Below are 20,313 nucleotides of genomic sequence, written 5' to 3'. Positions count from 1 at the left end.
AAAATGTTGCTATACAAAATTGGGTATTTGGACACTCCGGTTCTGTACCTAAAAACTTCTATGTTTATAACGAAATACAGAGTTTTAAGCAATCCCTGAATCCACAGTGTTGCACCTACCTATAACAGAAAGCATGGTCATTGGTGGATTTATTACCGAAAAGCTTTCAAAAATCCATCATGATGAACTGCTGTAAGTTTGCTAACCAAATACTTGATGTGTGTTTACTCTTAGAAATTTTGCCGACAAATCTGTGTAGATTATATTTGCACTGACACGTTCATTGTGAAAATTTCACAGAAGTATGGCTAAATCAAGTCAAATATAATCCCACCCAATTTAACAGAACTAACATATGCAAAGCTCTCCACCACGACTTTTAAACAATTCTGACTAAAACCCACAATAATAAATATGATTTATATGACGGTTCAATAAATATCATACAAGAAATAAATGTCACGAAACAATAATTCCTCTTACTGCCTGAACTCTGTCATTTCCTATTTTACTTAATTTTTTTAAATGCTGGCTGTAACCCTTACAGTGATTTTATGATCCACCAATGGGTCACAATCTGAAGTTTGAAACACACTATTCCATTCTGCAAGCGCGTAAGGGATATAAAGACAAGATGTGGCCTAAATCAGACGAGCTCCGTGACTACTAAATTACACAAACTTTTAATTATATTTTTGCTGAAGATAGCAGGGCTCATGTCACTTAAGTCAAAGATGTATATATACATATGTTACTCGGATAATGACAGCACTAAGAAAGAAGGTAACGCTAAAATGAAATGAGAAAGATGAATTCAAACTGGGAATTCTGGAGACGACTTTTAACACACAGAATCTGAGCACAATCTTGCAGTATTAACTGGACTTCACCAGGACGAGGGGAGAACAGGCACTAGAACGAAAGGTACCAGGGACAAGGGCCATGAAGGCACAAAGTAGAATACGGATGGCCAAGAGAGGCACTATTCCACTGAGGCAGAAAACCAGGGTTTGTGGGCGGGCACGGTATTTCCGGTTTACCTTTTCTCTCCGACCACCACGGTGCAGCTGACGTCACTGCGAACCATCTCCCTCCACCTCAACCCACTCCCCCTTCATTAGATTCAATGGGGCAGAATCCCCATCTCTCTCTCTCTCGCTCTGATCTCTGACCGTCTGCAGGAGTCTTCTCCGTGCTGGGTCCCCTGTCTCTGTCCTCTCCAGGCGAAGCCTCCTCGTTTACAAGCACTAGGCAGTCATTCTCGTCTACTACTTGTATTCGCTGTGATCTACGAAGAGGAGGGGGCCGCCCATTTTTTCCTGTAAAGGGCCAGACAGTAACCACTTCCGCTTGTAGGCCAAGAGGAAAAATCAAGATATATAATAAGATAGAAAACCAATCTCCACACATTTTTATTAGTACAAGTCAAAATAAAATAACTGAGTGTGAGTTTCGTGATACAGGTGTACTAACAGAAAAATGGAATTCTTTATGTGGTGGAGGGGGGTGTAACAGTTTGTTTAATTGGGGCTCAGAGTCAGTGTTCCTCATCATCCGGACCTAAAGCTAATGGCCCTCTGCAAATGCTGATCTGTAACAAGACGCTCGTACGTCATCTGTGAAAATGTCTTCACAAAGATGGCTACTGGTATCAATTCATGAGCAGATGATTAAGTTTGTTTATTTTCTTGAGAAAGATGGAGAGCACGTGGGAGAGGGCAGAGAAAAAGAGGGAGACGGAGAATCCCAAGCAGGCTCCGTGCTGCCAGCACAGAGCCCGACGTGGGGCTTGAACTCATGAGCCACGAGAACATGACCTGAGCCGAAACCAAGAGTCGGACGCTTGACCGACGGAGCCACCAGGCGGCCCTCGTGAGCATATAACTTTAACTGAGCATGCTCCTCGCTTGGAAGGCCTTTGCAGAACGCTCTGGGACTGTCCTGCTACTTGTGTTGAAGCAAGTCATTACACCGCAGATTAATCACTTCTAACTAAAGGTTAGGTGAAGTTCTCAATTGCCGCTAAGCGGGTTTTGAACTCGAGGCAGCTCCTTAGCACTTAAATCAAATCCCCAAAACTGGTCCTAACTGTAGCTGGAGCTCAAAAGGTCTATCTGATACAAATTTATGTGGAAACAGAGACCTCGTTTCTTTTTACTTTCGACAGCATGAGAATTAGATAAAGCAGCTTGACGTTACCTGTGATTCAAACAACGTTAAATGTCAAAATGTCCCCGTAGTGTAAGTTTTACACGTAAGTGCTGGGTTATCTTATAATTTGGGGTTAAATTTATCCTCAAACATGTCAAGTCTACAGGAGAAACGCATTTCAAAGCTATTCAATATTCTCTAATAACGGCTGAGGGTGGGGCTTTTTGTTCAGAAATGTTTCAATCTTGCCCTCTGCCACAAAGTGTTAACACCGCAAAAGCACTCAACGAATGTACAGCAGGTGAGGACACGCGGCTATGGCTTCTGACAAAAATTCACGAACACGGTAACCGTTGTTTCCATGACACCGAATAAAGTTGACCGGGGATATTACTGGCTCAATAACAAACGACAGATTCAAATACTTGCTGCCAGCTACCTGCCAATTAAGACGACAAAGGACGTCCACGGGCTTTAGGCGCCTGATATTTTACATTATGTGTCAATCTGTCCACACACATTTTCACCGCTCTCCACCGCAATGCATCTTAGCAGAGGACATTCAGGTTGTACCAAAGTAGTATCTTCTCGACTTCTCCGAAAATACTATGGACTATAATTATTCCACACAAACTATTAACAAAGGCTGATTCGTCAGGGACTTCAAACTCAGCCCCGACGCGTCAACTAACAACAACAGAGCGCAATCTGTAACCTCTTTCAACTCAAGAGCCAAAACCAACCACTCAAAATCGTTTCCAGGTTTTTTTTTTTTATTTTTTTAACGTTTATTTATTTTTGAGACAGAGAGAGACAGAGCATGGACAGGGGAGGGTCAGAGAGAGGGAGACACAGAATCTGAAACAGGCTCCAGGCTCTGAGCTGTCAGCACAGAGCCCGATGCGGGGCTCGAACTCACGACCGCGAGATCGTGACCTGAGCCGAAGTCGGACGCTTAACCGACTGAGCCACCCAGGTGCCCCGTTTCCAGGTTTTCAAATCAACCACTGATGCTGTTCCCACTGCCCCCCATTCTTTAAGCAACTGTTCTCATCAAGGCTAACAGTCTGAGGCAAGTTTATTTTCTGTGAGCACGTCTCTCTGCGGCCACACACCTGATTTAATTAACCTGACGCTGGTAAGTGGCTTTCCTGCCTGCCTGACAAATGAGCCGTCAGGAACTCCCTACGGTTGCTGCATCCTTTTCATGTTTCATTTCTGTGTCGAAATTCTGCGGTGAAAAGGTATTGTTTTATATTTGGTGACCTTCCTGACGGCTGCCTTCCTGTGGGCTGGGCATGCCACGACCCGAGCTCAGAGCTCCCTGTGCAACACGGACACCCGCGTTCTAGGACAGCAGTGGTGCGGCACCCGGTCGCACTGGGCTGCCGTTTGGGTCGTTAACAATCTCATCCGCACTCGGCTTGCCTGAAAAGCACAGTACGTAAATTTGCACGTGCATTCTTCCCAACAGGAATCATAAAACGTCACGGTACAGCGATACGTATTGCGTTAGAAATGCTATCAAGTTAGGGCACCCGGGGGGCTCGGTTGGTTAAGCGTCCGACTTCGGCTCAGGTCATGATCTCGCGGTTCGTGGGTTCGAGCCCCGCGCCGGGCTCTGTGCTGACAGCTCGGAGCCTGGAGCCTGCTTCAGATTCTGTGTCTCCCTCTCTCTCTGCCCCTCCCCTGCTTCCGCTGTCTCCCTCACTCTTTCAAAAATAAACAGACGTTAAAAAAAAAGAGGAAAGGCTATCAAGTTATAACCGTCACTGTGATTTGAAGGCTGCCGAGCAGCTGTGCAAAGCATCGCGACTCACGTGTACATACGTGTCACCGTGTGTCACCGTGCCGGCCGCTGTCGCAAGAGGCCAACTCCTCTGCCCTTGTAGTGCAAAAGCAGCCACTGACAACATACACATCGGCAGGCATGGCCGCGCTCCAACAGAACTTTATGGACACTGAATTGTGAATTTTATGGAACATTCACGGGTCACAAAATATTCTTCTTTTGACTTTTTTTCAAGTATTTAAAAATGTAAAAACAATTCTTAGCTTGCAGGCTGTACAAAAGTAAGTAGGGGGCGAAATTTGAGCTGCAGGCCGTAGTTCGCTGAAAACTGATCCAGAAGAGGAAGAACCCCAAGATACGTAGTGCTCGCGGCCCTCAGGAGCACCTGACTGACAGGTCTAATCCACTAAATGGATCACATGACAATTCAAAGCCAATATGTGCAAATTAAACTAACCACCCTCCCCCTCCTCTACTTTCTCCTTCCCAAATAGGTTTCCCAACTCGATTCGTCAACTACTAAGCACTGAATCCCACAAGTCAGGCCGTGGAACAAGAGGAATCGTTCACACTGTCCCTTTTAAAGCCCCTCTTGAAATCAGACTGAAGTCCCAGCTCCCCAGTTGGCTCTCCACTCGAAGCCCCACTGTACACCCTCTCCCCTTCCCTACTGTGATCACCCTGGCTTCCTCCCTTCCTCAGACGCCCCTCGTCCCCTCTTACCACAAACTTTCCACGGCCCTAAAAACACAGTGTTCACGCCTGGCTCCGTGAGAGACACCTGAGCGATGGTGGGGGAAGGCAGGAGGAAGGAGCTAAGAGACCGATGGAGGCAGCTCCATTTCTGTCGTCCAGGCTCTCAGACACAATGCCATTTTTAAAAATACACAAGAGTTGCAGACCAAAATACCCCACCGATTTGAGAAACGTGGCTGACTTCTTATCCGTGACACGTCAGGTGCCACGTACTGGGACTCTCTCATCTGTCCCCGCCCCTCCCCACGCCCCTACTGTCCCCTCCATCAAGCCGCTCCACCCTGCACATTTGTGTTCACCACGCCCTCCCTGCCTCTTCTCCCTTCTGGGTTTAGCTCATTGACATTCGTCTCTGAAGGCTCCTCACTGACTTCACGCCTGGGAATGAAGGTTCTACTTTCTTCATCCGGAATGAATGTTACACTTTCTCAGCTAAGTCTGAGGATATTACTTACTTGGCTTTGGACTGATCGTCCGGAACAGTAAGAAAAGAGATCCTTTGTCTCTTACTACTGAATCTCCGGGATCTAGAGGGCAGTGCCTAGCACACGGCACATGTCCCATAAATGTCCGTCACGAGAACAAGACTTCGTACTAATTTTTAGACCCCGGGCCCCAGTGTTGTGCGTGGCACTCGGCAGGGACTCAACACGTGTGCTAAAAAAAAAACAAACCGTGAGACAAAAACGGGGGCCAGGAAACGAAGAGCCTGGAACAGCAGGCCCAGGGGTCGTACGTGGGGGCATGCGGCCACCATCATCTCCTTCAGTCTTCACTCAGCAGTGCTTCTCAGCTTCCCGTTTTCCTCCGAGCTCATTCCCAATCTCTTCTGCCACGTGGTTCGGGATGTCCATATAAAAGCAGGTGAGCCCGGATGTGAAATGCGGCTCCGCTTAAAGTGGCACGTGGCCACTTTGCAAAATGTGTAAAATTCCAAGTAGAAAAAGAATACTACAGATCAAATATATTGGGAAAATCGTGAAAAGAGAAAATCCTGAGCACTTTTTCTAGAATTTAAATGTCTGGATTTAGTATCGACTTGCCTATTACAGAGCATAAAAGATTCCAGTGGAAAGGTACCAAATTACCCGGGGGGGGGGGGGGGGGGGGGAGAATTTACATGCTGTGAAATTCAGTGGTATTCTAAATAATAACTGCATTTAAATAACGCTTAAAAGAAAATAATGCTAAATTCTGCTGATAAAAATTAAGTAAGAATATTGAAACATGTAAAAGTGGTTCTTACTAAGTTATTGTCATCCTGGAAAGCATAATGCAGGGTTGTAATCCATTTATTATCTCCATTCACTAACACGTCCCTTTCTTCACGAAAACACGCTGTCTGAAAAGGAAAAAAAAACAAACACTTTTTTAATCAGAGGACACGTCACGTAAAACTAGGCAATATATTATACAAACAATTGCTTAAGCTGTTTGTTAATGCTTTCTGTCCTGGAAAAGGAGTACATCCAATATTCCAGGACTTTTCTACAGGTCAAGCACCCTCAGAAAGTGAGCAGCAGGAATGATACCTTGAAAACATTCTCTCTTGAAAACTCCTGCTGTAGTTCCAAACAACCAGAAAAGTGCACAGATTCATTTCACAACCACGGCCCATTTAGGTAATATAAACGGTAACATTTTTACTTCTTTTTAATTTTAAGGACATAAAATATAAGTGGTAATCTTCCTCCTTTCACCCTGCCCCGCCCTCCTCCCTTGATAAAATGACTCATCCGTAGTATATGTTATATTCTTCCCATCATATGCTTGGATCACACGTGTACGTGTCCAAAATCAACAGAATTGCTTTGCATTTGAAAATTTCCCATGAATGTTACCATTTGATCTTTCCTTCTGCAACTCAATTACTTCTTGTTCAATGATGGCTATTTTCCTTTCAACGGCTGTGACATTCCGTCGTTTGAATCTTCTGGAATTTATTCATGCAAACCCCCAACCAGGAAAACACAGTTACCTCCGATTTTGTTATTACGATGTTGCAATGAACATATTTGTGCTAGTGTGCAAGAATCTCTCTAGGGTATACACTTAGAGGTCGAAATGCTACCCAGAAGCATTTTCAACTTTACCAGACGGAGCCAATTTTCTCTGCTACGTCTGTGCTGATTACTACCCTTTCCCCGGTGTAGAAATCTCCCCATTCCCCACATCCTCAACTGTATTTGACATTAAAAGGCTTTGAAATGTGTCAATACAATGGGTGTAAATCCATATGTCACCGCTCTTTTCATTAACGTATTCCTAATTACCCATACAGATAAACAGCTTTACGTACGCTTACTGGATAACCGAACTTTCTCTTTGAATTCTTCATTCCCCTTTGTCCATTTCCTGTGACGGACTGTTTTTTCCTTTTTGATTTATAAAAGTTTTAGCTTATTGTGAGACTGTATTTCCAATATTATAAAGGTAGAACCTCAGAAATGTGGCTTTATATGGTTTTTATGTGGTTTTATATGATACATTATAATTCTATAATGTTTGTTTATTTTTGAGAGAGAGAGCACGAGTGGGGGAGGGGCAGAGAGAGAGAGGGAGACACAGAATCCGAAGCAGGCTCCAAGCTCCGAGCTGTCAGCACAGAGCCTGACGTGGGGCGTGAACCCACAAACCGTGGATCATGACCTGGGCTAAAGTCGGACGTTTAACCGACTGAGCCACCCAGGTGCCCCGATAATCTATCATCTTTAGTTTTAATTTGAAAAAACCACCACACCAGAAAGTTCAAAAAGAACCGAAGGCTGAAAGTAAAATCTCAATCTGCTGAGTCACACCCTTTCGGTGTCACGCGTGTCCAGAGGTCACCGCCTAGAACTCTGTGCGGTGTCTTCTTAGAAAATCTGTGTCCCTCTGTGTGAACACACGTGTGCACGTGAACACATGCAACATTCACGTGGTACCTCACCTCCCCTACCTTTTCTTTTCTTTACGCAAATCAGGCCACGGTGCTCTGCAAGTTATTGTTTTTTCAAGTAATGATATACCCAAACAGTTTTCCAAACCAGTACGCAGACACCTCCTTCCTGGCTGCATACGCCACGCACACTGAAAAACCATCACGGTATTCCACCTAGAGGAGGTGCTTACTTACTGATTTCCCAAAAAATAAATGCAGCCATGACACACAAAACAATTAACATTACCTAATCGAGTACCCTAATTCTTTCCACGTATTTCCATAAAATTTTATTTGCTCAAACAAAACTTCCAAAGCCATGCGTGAGATAGCACCAGAGAAAATTTTAAAAATCATTAAACCAAATAAATGGGCAGTTTTACCTGCCGTTTCGATTATTAAAGTCCACACGATGCTGTGGTTCACTCTAGAGGGAAAACAGAACCACCCGACACACTCACCGCTAAGTTCTGTTTCAGAATTTGCGTGACCTACAATTACAGTCTGAGAGAGAGAGAGACGTAAGGACTGTCGGAGCCCAGAAGACTCCTTTCTCCTGACCATGTTGTTAGGACAGCTTTCCGGAATCTCAAAGACATTCCAGCTAAATTCTAAAACACGTTTGATAGGCGACTCCAAAGCAAATCACGCTCCAAAGACTATTTGTCAACAGATGAAACTTCAGTATATTCTAATCTATTCTGAACTGTTCCATGAAAAAACAATTTTTAAAAATATAAAATAAACTACGACCCAGAACTTCAAACACATACAAGAGAAGAGAGTAAAACCACCTCTTCCCCACAATGTACTCATCGACCAATGTCAGCAACTATGTCATTGTTCCATCCACACCCTTTTACCCCCTCACCCTTGTCACCACCCTCCCTCCATGGAAATGCATGTGTGTGCACATGTACATACACACACACACACACACACACACAGCATTTTTTGAAGCAAATCTCAGATACCATATGATTTCATCCGTAAGTATTTAGGTATTAAACTAGTCCTATTAATGCCTCAGATACTGAGTTTAGATGTAAAACACAGTCTCCTTTTTTGCCCCAGTAGGTCACATTGTCCTCAGCTGTCACAACTGGGGTGGAGGTGGTTAGGACAATCGCACGGGAAGAGGCCGGGGATGCTGCTATGCCTCCTACAATGCACAGGACAGCTTATGCCCCAAGGAATTAGCCGGTCCCCAATGTCACAGTCACTGCGGAGAAGCCCTGTTCTCAACCCATATTAGCCAAACCATGATGCATGCGTTACCTCAGGCTTCGTGAAGTTCTAACAAGGACTCCACGCGCATAAATGGGCGGGGATCCGCTACCGAGGAGTTTAATCTGAGGAGTGGATAAATTTTAGTCTGCACAACATGAAAATCCCGCCACGTAAAAACGATCCTTGAATCCCTTCACAACCTCAGTACACAAACTAAAGCACCACAGAAGCCAACAGCAGCGTGGCGGACCATGAGCATCTGATCCCGTCTCGTTCTTATTTACGCCGCACGTGCTTCTGAGGTGTGGTGAGTGGCTCTGATGCGCTGTCTTCTCACATTCTGAATCTTCTCTCTGCCAGCCGCACGTAGTCAGATGTGCTGAAATGACTGAATGTGTTGATAATTTGATTCCACCTTACTGAGAATTCACACTTTGATTAAACTCACTATTCCGAGGTATACGTATAAAGATTTTGACTACAGCACAGTTCAAGAGAGTAAAAAGATAGTAAAATGTGGACGTAATCTAAATGGCCATCAATGTTTGTGTTTTTTTTAATGTTTTTATTTATTTTTGAGAAGAGAGAGACAGAGCATGAGCAGGGGAGGGGAGAGAGAAAAAGGGAGACACAGAATCGGAAGCAGGCTCCGGGCTCCGAGCTGTCAGCACAGAGCCCGACGCGGGGCTCGAAATCACAAACCATGAGGTCATGACCTAAGCCAAAGTTGGACGCCCAACCAAGTGAGCCACCCAGGTGCCCCGGCCATCAATGTTTAAAAAAAAAAAAAATCAAACTACTAAAAAATATATCCATTTAGTATAATGAGACGATTTAACAGGCTGAGATAAATGTATAAATATGGAAATAGAAAAATCCAACATATGTATTATTAAATGATAAAAGCAATGTGAAAAATCAGTCTTTTAGTATGAGTCCATTATAATAAAACTTTCCATTAAGGACAAATATGAAACTCTTAATAATGGTTTACTTTGAATAGAAAGATTAGATACTGGAAGAAGGAAAAGGGACCTTTCATATTTTTACTTCTTACTTTTTTTACTTCTTTACTTTTTACTTCTTCACTTTTCTGTCATGCTTACTTTTTTTTTTAATGTAGGTGGCAGATCAGGAAATAAGGCAGATCAAATCCAATGGCCTCAATTCATGAATATCACTATTACTGGCACCAGTCGTTATGAAAATAATAAAGGAATAACAACAGTAACAAGAATAATAAGGCAAGTGGCATAAACCGGTACCATCACCGTTCAACCAAGATACATTATTCCTCTATGACACAGAGATCATTATCATCTTCTGTAATCAGCAAGACGACAAAACCCTGGAAAGGACTAACTCCAATGGAGAGCATTTCTGTCAACTATTTCACACCCTCCAGTGAAATGAGTGAGGACACCTCCTATAAAGCACTGAATAACTGTGAAGAGAAGGTAACATTTACAGAACTTATTGGAAGAAGTTCAGGGACTGTTGACAAAGTCTGCAGATGATGAATGAGCAGGGACAGCGATCTCTGAACATAAGATGCTAGCAATTATTCAGCTGCCCAGAAAGAGAGAGGGTGTCCTACGACCTTCAAATAATGCATGTCCCACTAATTACGTATTTGTTATGCAACTTAAATGGAAAGAAATACAGCCAGTAGGTTGGAGGTAAATCTTTGAAAACTTACTTTGTTTCATTTCATTTCATTTCATTTCATTTCATTTCATTTCATTTCATTTCATTTCATTTCATTTCAGAGACAGCAAGCAGGCATGCGAGCAGGGACAGAGGCAGAGGGAGAGAGAAAATCTTAAGCAGGCTCCATGCTTGGCACGGAGCCCGATGTGGGGCTCGATCCCACGACCCTGGAATCATGCATGACCTGAGCCGAAATCAAGAGTCGGACACTCAACTACTGAGCCACCCAGGCACCCCTGAAAAACTGGTCTGAAACATCAACAATGCACAGGTTAAGAATCGAGACACGTTGCTGCTCAACTGTAAATTATCAAGCATCATGAGTGGCCCAGTTTCCCAAAGCTGGAGAGGTCGTGGTCAGAGCAGCGGTTTTTTTTTTTTTTAACATTTGTTTAAAAAAGGACTTGATAATTCAAGCACAGAAATACAATTCCACTCTAGTTCAAAATGAATCTCTCTTTAAAAATTTCAGTGTAGGGGCGCCTGGGTGTCTCAGTTAAGCATCTGACTTTTGGCTCAGGTCATGATCTCACGGTTCATGAGTTCGAGCCCCACGTCAGGCTCTGTGCAGACAGCTCGGAGCCTGGAGTCTGCTTTGGATTCTGTGTCTCCCTCGTTCTCTGCCCCTCCCCTGCTCATGTTCTGTCTCTGTCTCTCAAAAATAAATAAATGTTAAAAAAATTTCAATGTAGAATTTCTTTAATGCAAGTTTCAAATAGTTCCTTTAGAATACTGAATCTGCCTTGTATCCTTGAAGTAAAACCATCCATCATTGGTATATGCACAAGTCTTTTTATATATAGCTGAATTCTATTTGCTGACATTTTGCTAAAGACATTTTTATCTATGTTCATGAGGCATTTTGGTTAATTTCTTTGTATAGTCCCTGTCTGGCTTTCCTATCTGAGTAGTACTGACTTCCCAGAGTAAGTGATGTTCCTCAGGCCCCACGGTCCACCTCCTTCTCTCTGCCTTCCAGTGTCTTCTTGTATTTGTTTTATATATAATGTCCAAGGCCTTGAAGACTGTACTTAAGGGGAGGGATAGGAAGAAATACATTTATTCCCTCTTGCCCCAGGAAGAAAATATACTAACGTTGTTTTTTTTTTTAATTTTTTTCTTAATGTTTTTATTTATTTTTGAGACAGAGCACGAGCAGGGAAGGGGCAGAGAGAGAGGGAGACACAGAATCGGAAGCAGGCTCCAGGCTCTGAGCCATCAGCACAGAGCCCGATATGGGGCTCGAACTCACAGACTGCGAGACCATGAACTGAGCCGAAGTCGGACACTCAACCAACTGAGCCACCCAGGCGCCCCATAACGTTTCTTAATTCAACAAAATTATATTTACTTCCTAATTATTCCTTGTTTTATCTTCGATCTGGGCCACTTCTTCCAGTCAGTGGTCAAAGGCAACCCAGTGACCTTCCTCCCCGGCACACCAACTTCAAAGAAAAGAGTGCAGACTTTAACTCCGTTTTTCACAACTCCAACGCCAAAACACTGAACTGACTATAATTATGATTTCCGCGAAACAATTAGAACACGCTTCTTTACTATTTCTTTCTGGTAAGACCTGTAGCGCCAGCCGCTGGCAATGCCGCCAGCATCTTTGGCCGCAGAAACTCTACCGTCCGGAGGCCACGTCCTTCCGGGGATGGCCCGTAGTTGGTGACCGAATACGGCAGGTACGAAAAGGCCAGCCCTCTGGCCTCACGTGGGGCTCCGCGGGACCGCTGCTGCTCCACAGACAGCCTGACTTCTCCCCGAAAACATTTCACCCCCTTTCCCTCCCGTCGGTCCCCATCTCAGAAGAATGCCCTAATTCAATCTCCGTGTTCACCACCTGCAAAGTCCAACCAGCGACAGTAAGGCAACTCGGTGTTAGGGAGATTCCAAAGTAAAGACCGAAGTTACTGAACGTAACGGACACTGGCGCATGCGCCAGAAAGAGACACAAACGTCGCCAAATGCTTTTCTCAACGGTTACTGTCCCGTGGAGAGGGGCTGCGTGGGGTGGGGCGCGGTCAAAGAAGACTTCAGCTCCATCTGTAACGCGCTAGTGTTTTACAAATAATGTATCTGTATTTCGCTTCTGTAGTTTGCGTGTGTTTTTACCCCCCAGGACACACATAGAAAATAAGACTGAAAGCAACAACTTCCCCGGAACGTTAGTGATTAATTCCAGGTGGTGGAATATAAGTGACTGTTAGCTGCTTCTTCGTGTTTTGTTACATTTCTCAAACTTCCCAAAGGAAACAACTGACAAAGTATTTCACTAACGGTCCCATCTACCACCAAGGGAACCTTTTTTGCTTTTCTCCGTATGCTTGGTGCTTTCCAGGTTGCTTCAAGCACTGGTCGGTAAAGATTCCTTTTCTTTTCTTTTTTTTTTTTTTTTTATTTGTTTTTGAGAGCGAGACAGAGCATGAGAGGGGGAGGGGCAGAGAGAGAGGGAGACACAGAATCGGAAGCAGGCTCCAGGCTCTGAGCTGTCAGCACAGAGCCTGATGTGGGGCTCAAACCCACAGACCATGAGATCGTGACCTGAGCAGAAGTCGGACGCTTAACCGACTGAGCTGCCCAGGCACCCCTGGTAGGTGAAGATTTCTAAGCGCTGTTTCTCGTTAGAGAACTCTAACCTCCAGAACTAATATTCAGCCTGCTCGGCAGTATGAACCTCCTACAGGTTCAAATACTGAAATACTTGCACACCAGTAAGTTCTGCTTCCCTGAGGCCCCCCACCCAGCCCCCCACCCAGGATCGAACACGGCAGGACACCTCCAGAACCCCACCCCAAATTTACGTGTAACGTCAGTTCTGACCATACCGCACCAGCAATGAGACATTTGTAACCTCACTCCGGCCGATCTCTCCTTCATGTCTAGGACCAACACAGAAACACCAGCAGTTGCTGCAAGAGCAGATTTCACTACCATCCTCTAATCACGTAAAAACACAAATTTAACTGTGTAATCGGTAGTAACGAGAAGTCTTAGAGGGCACACTCAAAGCTCGGGCTGACCTCTGCTTTGAGCAGAACACAGATGATACAGAATATAAACAAGTTACATCAAGCTGGAAATCAATCATTATTTCTTCCCATAACAGTTTTAAACTGGTTTCCAAACACCCTTTTCACATGAATATTTAAGCGCCACATTACAGGGTTTCCATTTGGCTTTCAGACGATATGAAATTATACGAATTATAACTTTTATCATCACTATATCACAACTGTAAATTGCTGAATTTGTTATCTTAAAAATAACGTTACTACAGACACAATGTTACTGAATGATTTAAAGATCTATTGGTCTCTGTAATTTTATAGGTCTCTAAAATCATTTCTAAAACATTATTTAAACATTCCAATAATGAGAATCTTACCTCAGCTCTTTTCAGCATTTCCCATTTATTCAATATTTTCATGGCAAATACCTTATCTGCATTTTTTAGTTTCACTACAGCAACCTAGAAAAGGAAAGACAACTTTTAAAATATGACAAATACAACTTTTGCAGTTACCCATTTTCCTTTTTCCTCTCTGTAAAAAAGTAAATACCAAAATTATCAATGACTTCCATGCAGTTCGTAATCTAAGATCCTAAATCAAACAGTATTGTCAGTTGAAAAAGTTACATTAGTCAACATGTGCCAAACAAATGTTATTTTTTAACACCATATCAACTAATTGTTTACTGTATCCTCCTTTTCCAGTTTTCTGCTCTAGAATTTAAACTCAGCATCTACTATCACTAGGAAGTTGACCAAAATGTACAACATTGGAATGACTAGAGCTTGTTAAATACCGCATGCCAGATTCCAACACCATGCTGCAGGGAATCGTGTTGCCAACACGAATCTGTTTTGTGGGAATCAATTAATATAAAGTAAACTGCAAATGAGATTATTTTTCACACCACATATTCTTACCCCCACCTCCATCTGTCTGTCTGTCTGTCTCTCTCTCTCTCTCTCTCTCTCTCACACACACACACACACACACACACACACACACACACACACACACACACACACACCTAAAGATCAGTTAAGGCTAACAGCTCTACAAATTGTAGACTTCACACATTCCTTTCCAACCATAAAAGGAACAAACATTTTTGTATTTTTTTGTATTTTAGTTACGGATCGAAAAGCTGTCAAATAAAAATAAATAAGCCTCAACAAACTGATTACCTTTCTGTTTCTGCCTCTCTGCTTCCCTTTGACTAGATAATTTCAAAGGGCCCTTCCAGCTCCCTGGGGGTGTGCTAGGGCTCAGCCTGAACTACGGAAGTGGAGACCTAGGTGGCTTCCAGTCACTGGGGGCTGGGAAGAGGAAGATAAACGCTACCCTGATACGCAGAAGTAGAAAACAAACTATATACAGCATCTCTTCCAACTAGTTCAAAGGGATGTTTCCAAGGATAGTGAATAGGTTTAAACTCAAGTGTCAAAATTTTAAAATCCCAACAGCAAATGTACATATTAGGAGCACTTCATAAATCTGTATTTGGATTAGATTGCAATAAAAGTAACATGACCATAGAACCAAAATCACTGTATGATGCCATTACACAATGCAAACTAGAACGTTTCTTGGCAATTGTCGTAAATGGTTACGATATCTTGTGATTAGAGTTTTTCATCCATCAAAATGGTAGGAAAGAAGAGGAATATCTCAATTTCAAGTGCAAGCACTTTAGTCTTTAGTCATTTCTGGTCATATCTGCGGAAATGATGGGTCAGTGAAACTGTTCTCCCAATGGGTTCATGCTTAAAGAAAGGGGGCTGTCCATGGCCCAGCAACAATCTAAATGTCCACTGCCAGATGAACAGACGAAGAAAATGTGGCACACACATACAATGGGATATTATTCAACCACAAAAAAGAAGGAAATCCTGCTTCTATGACAACTCAGATGAACCATGAACCTGGAGGGCATTATGCTAAGTGAACTAAGCCAGACACAGAAAAACAAATACCGTGTGATCTCATTTATATGTGGAATCTAAGAAAAGTCAAACTCATGAAAACAGAGAAGAGAAGGAGGGTTGCCAGGTGCTGGGGGTGGGGAGGTGTTGGTCCAAGGGTACAAAGTTCCAGTTATAAGATGAATACGTTCTGGGCACGTGACGTACAGCATGGTGACTACAGTTAACAGTATTGTGCTACACACTTGAAAATTGCTAAAAGATCTTAAATGTTCTCACGGCAAGAAAACAAAAGGTAATTATGGGAGGAGATATTAACCATCCTGTGGTAATCAGTTTGCAATATATACAAGTATTGAATCATTACTTAGTACACCTGAAACGTACACAATGTTATATGTCAATAATATCTCAACAAAGATGGGGGGGGGGCGGATAAAGAACACTATAATAAAGAGCAAGGAGAAACTTGAAATATTGTTTCACCCAAACCTCTGAAAGGCTGGAAACAAGTTTAGCTGCTCGGTAGATTCAAATTATGTGCTGGGAGTGCAGACAGAAAGACGGGAGTGCTGAGTTCGGCACGCTTCCGTTCAGGACAGGGAAGGGACCCTGCCTATCACTTAAGCTGTCCTTATTCTGATCAGGGAAAGAAAGACTTAAGATTCCCCCTCCTCAGATTGCCTAGCTCCGTGCGTCTCACCAGGTCTGTGTTTGAGCACAGAAGTTTCTGGTGATCACTGGGAAGAGAAATCGCTGTAGTATCCGAGCATGTTCTAAATGCCAGCTACTCCCCTAAGAGTCTGAGGCCGGTCCACAACCCCCTACCTGCAGTTCTAAAGCCAAAAGACTTTCACAAGCCATCCGGCAGCAGGTTCTGACATCAGGCTGATTATAGGTTTTTGGGTTTTGGTTCTTTGATCTCATTCAGTATAAAGACAAGCATGCTCCACTGGAGAAACACGAAAGCCCCTGCTTTTGAGGTGCTGGTCCAAACCCCAACAGGCTCCCAGGTGAAACAGAGCAGAAGCACTGAGTTACCGTCCTCAAATCCAAAAAACACTGGACCCAACACCGCCTGTGGGTCACAGAGCTGTGCGGGGAATTAGCATTCACTGACCACCAGGCACTTGAGCTAGCGTCTCGGGTGGCTGCTCAGGGCGGCCGTGACGCACTCTGCGGGCAGACCACTGGGCTGGAGGCCTGGCTCTGTCATTAGCTGTGTAACTCTGGGCACATAAATAACCTTTCAGAACTTCACTTTTCTCATCCGTGTAACAGCTAATGCACTAACGTACAACATACGAAGAGTACTCCCCTTCAGAACTGCGGTAAAGATGAAAATAACACAAGCACAAACTGCTTACAACTCAGTGTTCAACACACGCCAGCCGTTACCCTGTCAGGCACCGCACCAAGCACTGCACGGCCCAATGCCTTCACCGCCGTCGGCTCGACCCCAATTACACATCCCAACTTATTTATGTTAACTATGAAATAAGAAACTCCAGCCTCTTCAGCTACTAATAATTTTGTATCCGTGGTGGCACACAGAAATAGAGCTAGAAATAGCCTCAACTGAAAATATAAACAGGGGCGCCTGGGTGGCTCCATCGGTGAAGCATCTGACTTCAGTTCAGGTCATGATCTCGCGGTCGGTGGGTTCGAGCCCCGCGTCGGGCTCTGTGCTGACAGCTCGGAGCCTGGAGCCTGCTTGGGACTCTGTGTCTCCCTCTCTCTCTCTGCCCCTCCCCTGCTCCCACTCTGTCTTCTCCCCCCTCTCTCAAAAATGAATAAACATAAGGGGCGCCTGGGTGGCTCAGTCGGTTAAGCGTCCAACTTCAGCTCAGGTCGTGATCTCGCAGTTTGTAGGTTCGAGCCCGGCGTCGGGCTCTGTGCTGACAGCTCAGAGCCTGGAGCCTGCTTCCGATTCTGTGTCGCCCTCTCTCTGCCCCTCCCCCCACTCATGCTCTCTCAAAAATGAATAAACGTTTAAAAAAATTTTTTCTAAATAAATAAAAACTATATTTAGTATGGCCTAGAAGATGATAAATTTAACACAGAACAAACATGTAGTTTTTAAAAACACCAAAGATGTCTCTTCAAAGGCTTCATATTTAAAGCACTCCACTGTCAGAAAAACTGCAAACACTACAGAAAAAAATCACTAAGTGACGAATATACATAAACGAACGAGCTCTTAAACACAGCTTAAGTCTCTGCACTCATAGCCGCAACACGCAACACGGGATTTCTCTCTCTATACCAAACACAATTTCAATATGCCAAGCACCAGTTTCCCTGCGGGGCTCAGATCTAGTCTGCACTCAGTAAGTCCAGGGTTCACCGCACCTCCTCCAGCCCATCCCGTTCAACCTGCCGTCACATCTTGCCCGGACGGTCCTACCCGGCCTCTCCGCTTCTGCCCTTGACCCCCACGGTGTCTTCCCAGCCCAGCAGTCAGAGTGATCCTGCGTCAACGTGGCTCAGATCGGGACACTCCTCTGCTCCAAGACCCCCAACGGTTTCCCATCTCCCTCCAAGTAACCGTCAACCTGCCGTAACTCCTCAGGCCAACACATTCTCGTCTTCCGCCTCCCACATCTCACATGCCCTCCCTGGTTCACTCTGCTCCAGACATTCTGGTCGCCTGGCCCGGTCCCAACCCAGGGCATCTGACCTCATTCCCTGGGTCTCAGGCAGTCTCCCCATAAAGTGACACGGACTGCTCCCTCAAACTGAATTGACAAGTGTCCCTTCCTGAACGGTCGCTGCCCTGTCACTCTTTCTAGATCATCTCTTGCTTCCCTTTACCCTTCACTCTTATTTGACAAACTGCATATTCTTCTGTATTTTACCACTTGCCTTCCTCACTAGAATGCAAGTTCTATGATGGCAGAGGTCACTCTTTCTCCTCTGCTCACTGGCATATGCCCGCTGCTTGGGAATCAACAGGTACCTGGTTAAGTACCAGATGGATAAACGATGAGTATTTGTCATCTGAGTGGGAACTTGTACGAGGAAAGTTACCGGGCATCGGTATTAGTGGCTTCAAGCACACTGCTAAACTGACACTAACACGTCAACCAAAACAGGGCACTGCGGTCAGAGAGGCAATGGTGTCGCTGAGATCGCTTGTGTGGGAGGCCACTCCAGCCCCCGCTGCTCTCGGGGCAAAACGCAGGGCCTCCCAAGTCTTGACTTCACAGCCTGCCCTTCACCTCCTGCCTGTGGCTACTGTTCACTATTTACTGCCTCATGCCTCCGTCTCCTTATCATCTCCAAGGTACAGCGTCCATCATCATTCATCATTAATAATGATGACAAAATAATAAAACCACTCTTATTTAGGGCAAGCGTCCTCTGTGCCTGACACCGGGCCGTGCACATTTCAGGTACGACCTCAGGGCCTACACCGCTGGACGGCAGGGTCCGACCGTGCTCGCTGCCTGATCACAAAGGCAGTCCTCTCTAGACTAGAGGTACCGAGCCGTTCCACGGCCCTGAAGACGTCCTCCCACGCCCCACGCCCATAACCCTGATGCCTACCGACTTGTTAATGGTGATCGTTGTTAATACGTGTGGAAGACACCGTATTTGTTTCTTATACTGTTCTGTTAGTGACCAGTTGGTGTTCAAAATATTTACTGGAAAAAAACCCCAAAACTAAGTCTCTTTGACAGGCAACCTAGGGTTTCCCAACAGCTAGAGGTATGCTCTCCATGGAGACACAATTCATATACACGGTAGCCATAGTCGGAATATTTAAAAATTGGTACGGCATGGGCATAACCAATCAGAACGGACATAGGCTCTAATGAGGCGGTATGCCCACGCCGCCGTGCCCCTGCGGACCCCAGACCAGCCCTGTATACGCAGAGGCTGTCGACAGGGAATCATGCGGTAGACTTCCAACCTCCCTCACTCTCCCTCGAATCCCAGGAGAGCCGGGCCACAAGGATTTTTAAGGAAGGAGGAGTAGCTCAGTCCTTTCGGCCCCGGGACTAGGTGTGCAGACACGCGAGGGCCTAGTGACAGTCAGCAGAGGAAGCGAGCTAATTAAAAGCTGTTGACACCTGAAGCAGGGGTAGCAGGCCAAAGCAGCAAGCTTTCACAAGCCTTGAAGCTGCCGGAGCAAGGCTGGAGCAGGCAGAAGCGGTGAGCCACCAGGAAACTGGGACGGGCAACACCCAGGGCGTAAGTTAAAGGTCTTCCTGAAAGCAGAAACGAAAACCCAGCGTTAAGTCAAGCAGTGACTGACGGACAACAGCGGAGTCGTAGACAGAAGGCTCAGAACTGGCAGAGCGGCTGACGTTCGAGTCTCTCTTGCCCCTGGACTGTTTCCCGCGATTTATGCATTTCTTGAAGGCGTTACAGAACTTAGGCTTTTGTTCTCAGAGTTTCATTTTTTTAAGGAGAAGCGTAATTGATAGAAACGCCGCTCCCATCGGAGATCCCGCCGGTGAGCTGGAAGCCTGGAGAGACCTCTGTACAAGTTCCCGATGGAAGACAAGACACTGTGGAGGAAACGGCTCTCTCTTTAGGGTCCTTTCACCCTGGATCAGCTGATAGATACGGGCTGTGTGGGGCCAGCAGAGCTCTTCTAATCAGGCATAAGTAACTCTGCAGTAAGAGCTCATAACCCAGCCAATACTACTGTTCTATGCAAAATTCACTGTCTTAAAAGAGAGTCCATTACCTTCAGTCTGTTGCTTTTATTTTACATATTTTAACTGATATTCACAGGGGCAAGAATACAGCAAACAAGAAGGGAAAAGCCAAAGGCCCCCTCTCACACGGACTCTCAATCTCATC

The 20,313-nt window shown here is 44.9% G+C and overlaps 1 protein-coding gene across 1 annotated transcript in view; it reads right to left on the bottom strand.

The window, feature by feature from the left end:
- CDC42BPA (CDC42 binding protein kinase alpha) overlaps window positions 1–20,313 on the bottom strand; it is a 316,152-nt gene that overhangs the window by 198,171 nt on the left and 97,668 nt on the right. The window contains 2 exon segments of the mRNA XM_053909423.1: window positions 5,946–6,041; window positions 13,951–14,034. Of these exon segments, the coding sequence (XP_053765398.1) occupies window positions 5,946–6,041; window positions 13,951–14,034 (180 nt within the window).

Source organism: Panthera pardus, unplaced genomic scaffold (genome assembly GCF_024362965.1).
Source record: "Panthera pardus isolate Hobbes unplaced genomic scaffold, ASM2436296v1 HiC_scaffold_21, whole genome shotgun sequence".
Taxonomy (NCBI): domain Eukaryota; kingdom Metazoa; phylum Chordata; class Mammalia; order Carnivora; family Felidae; genus Panthera; species Panthera pardus.
Note: the sequence above shows the minus strand (reverse complement) of the source record. Positions and strands in the feature narration are given on the sequence as shown.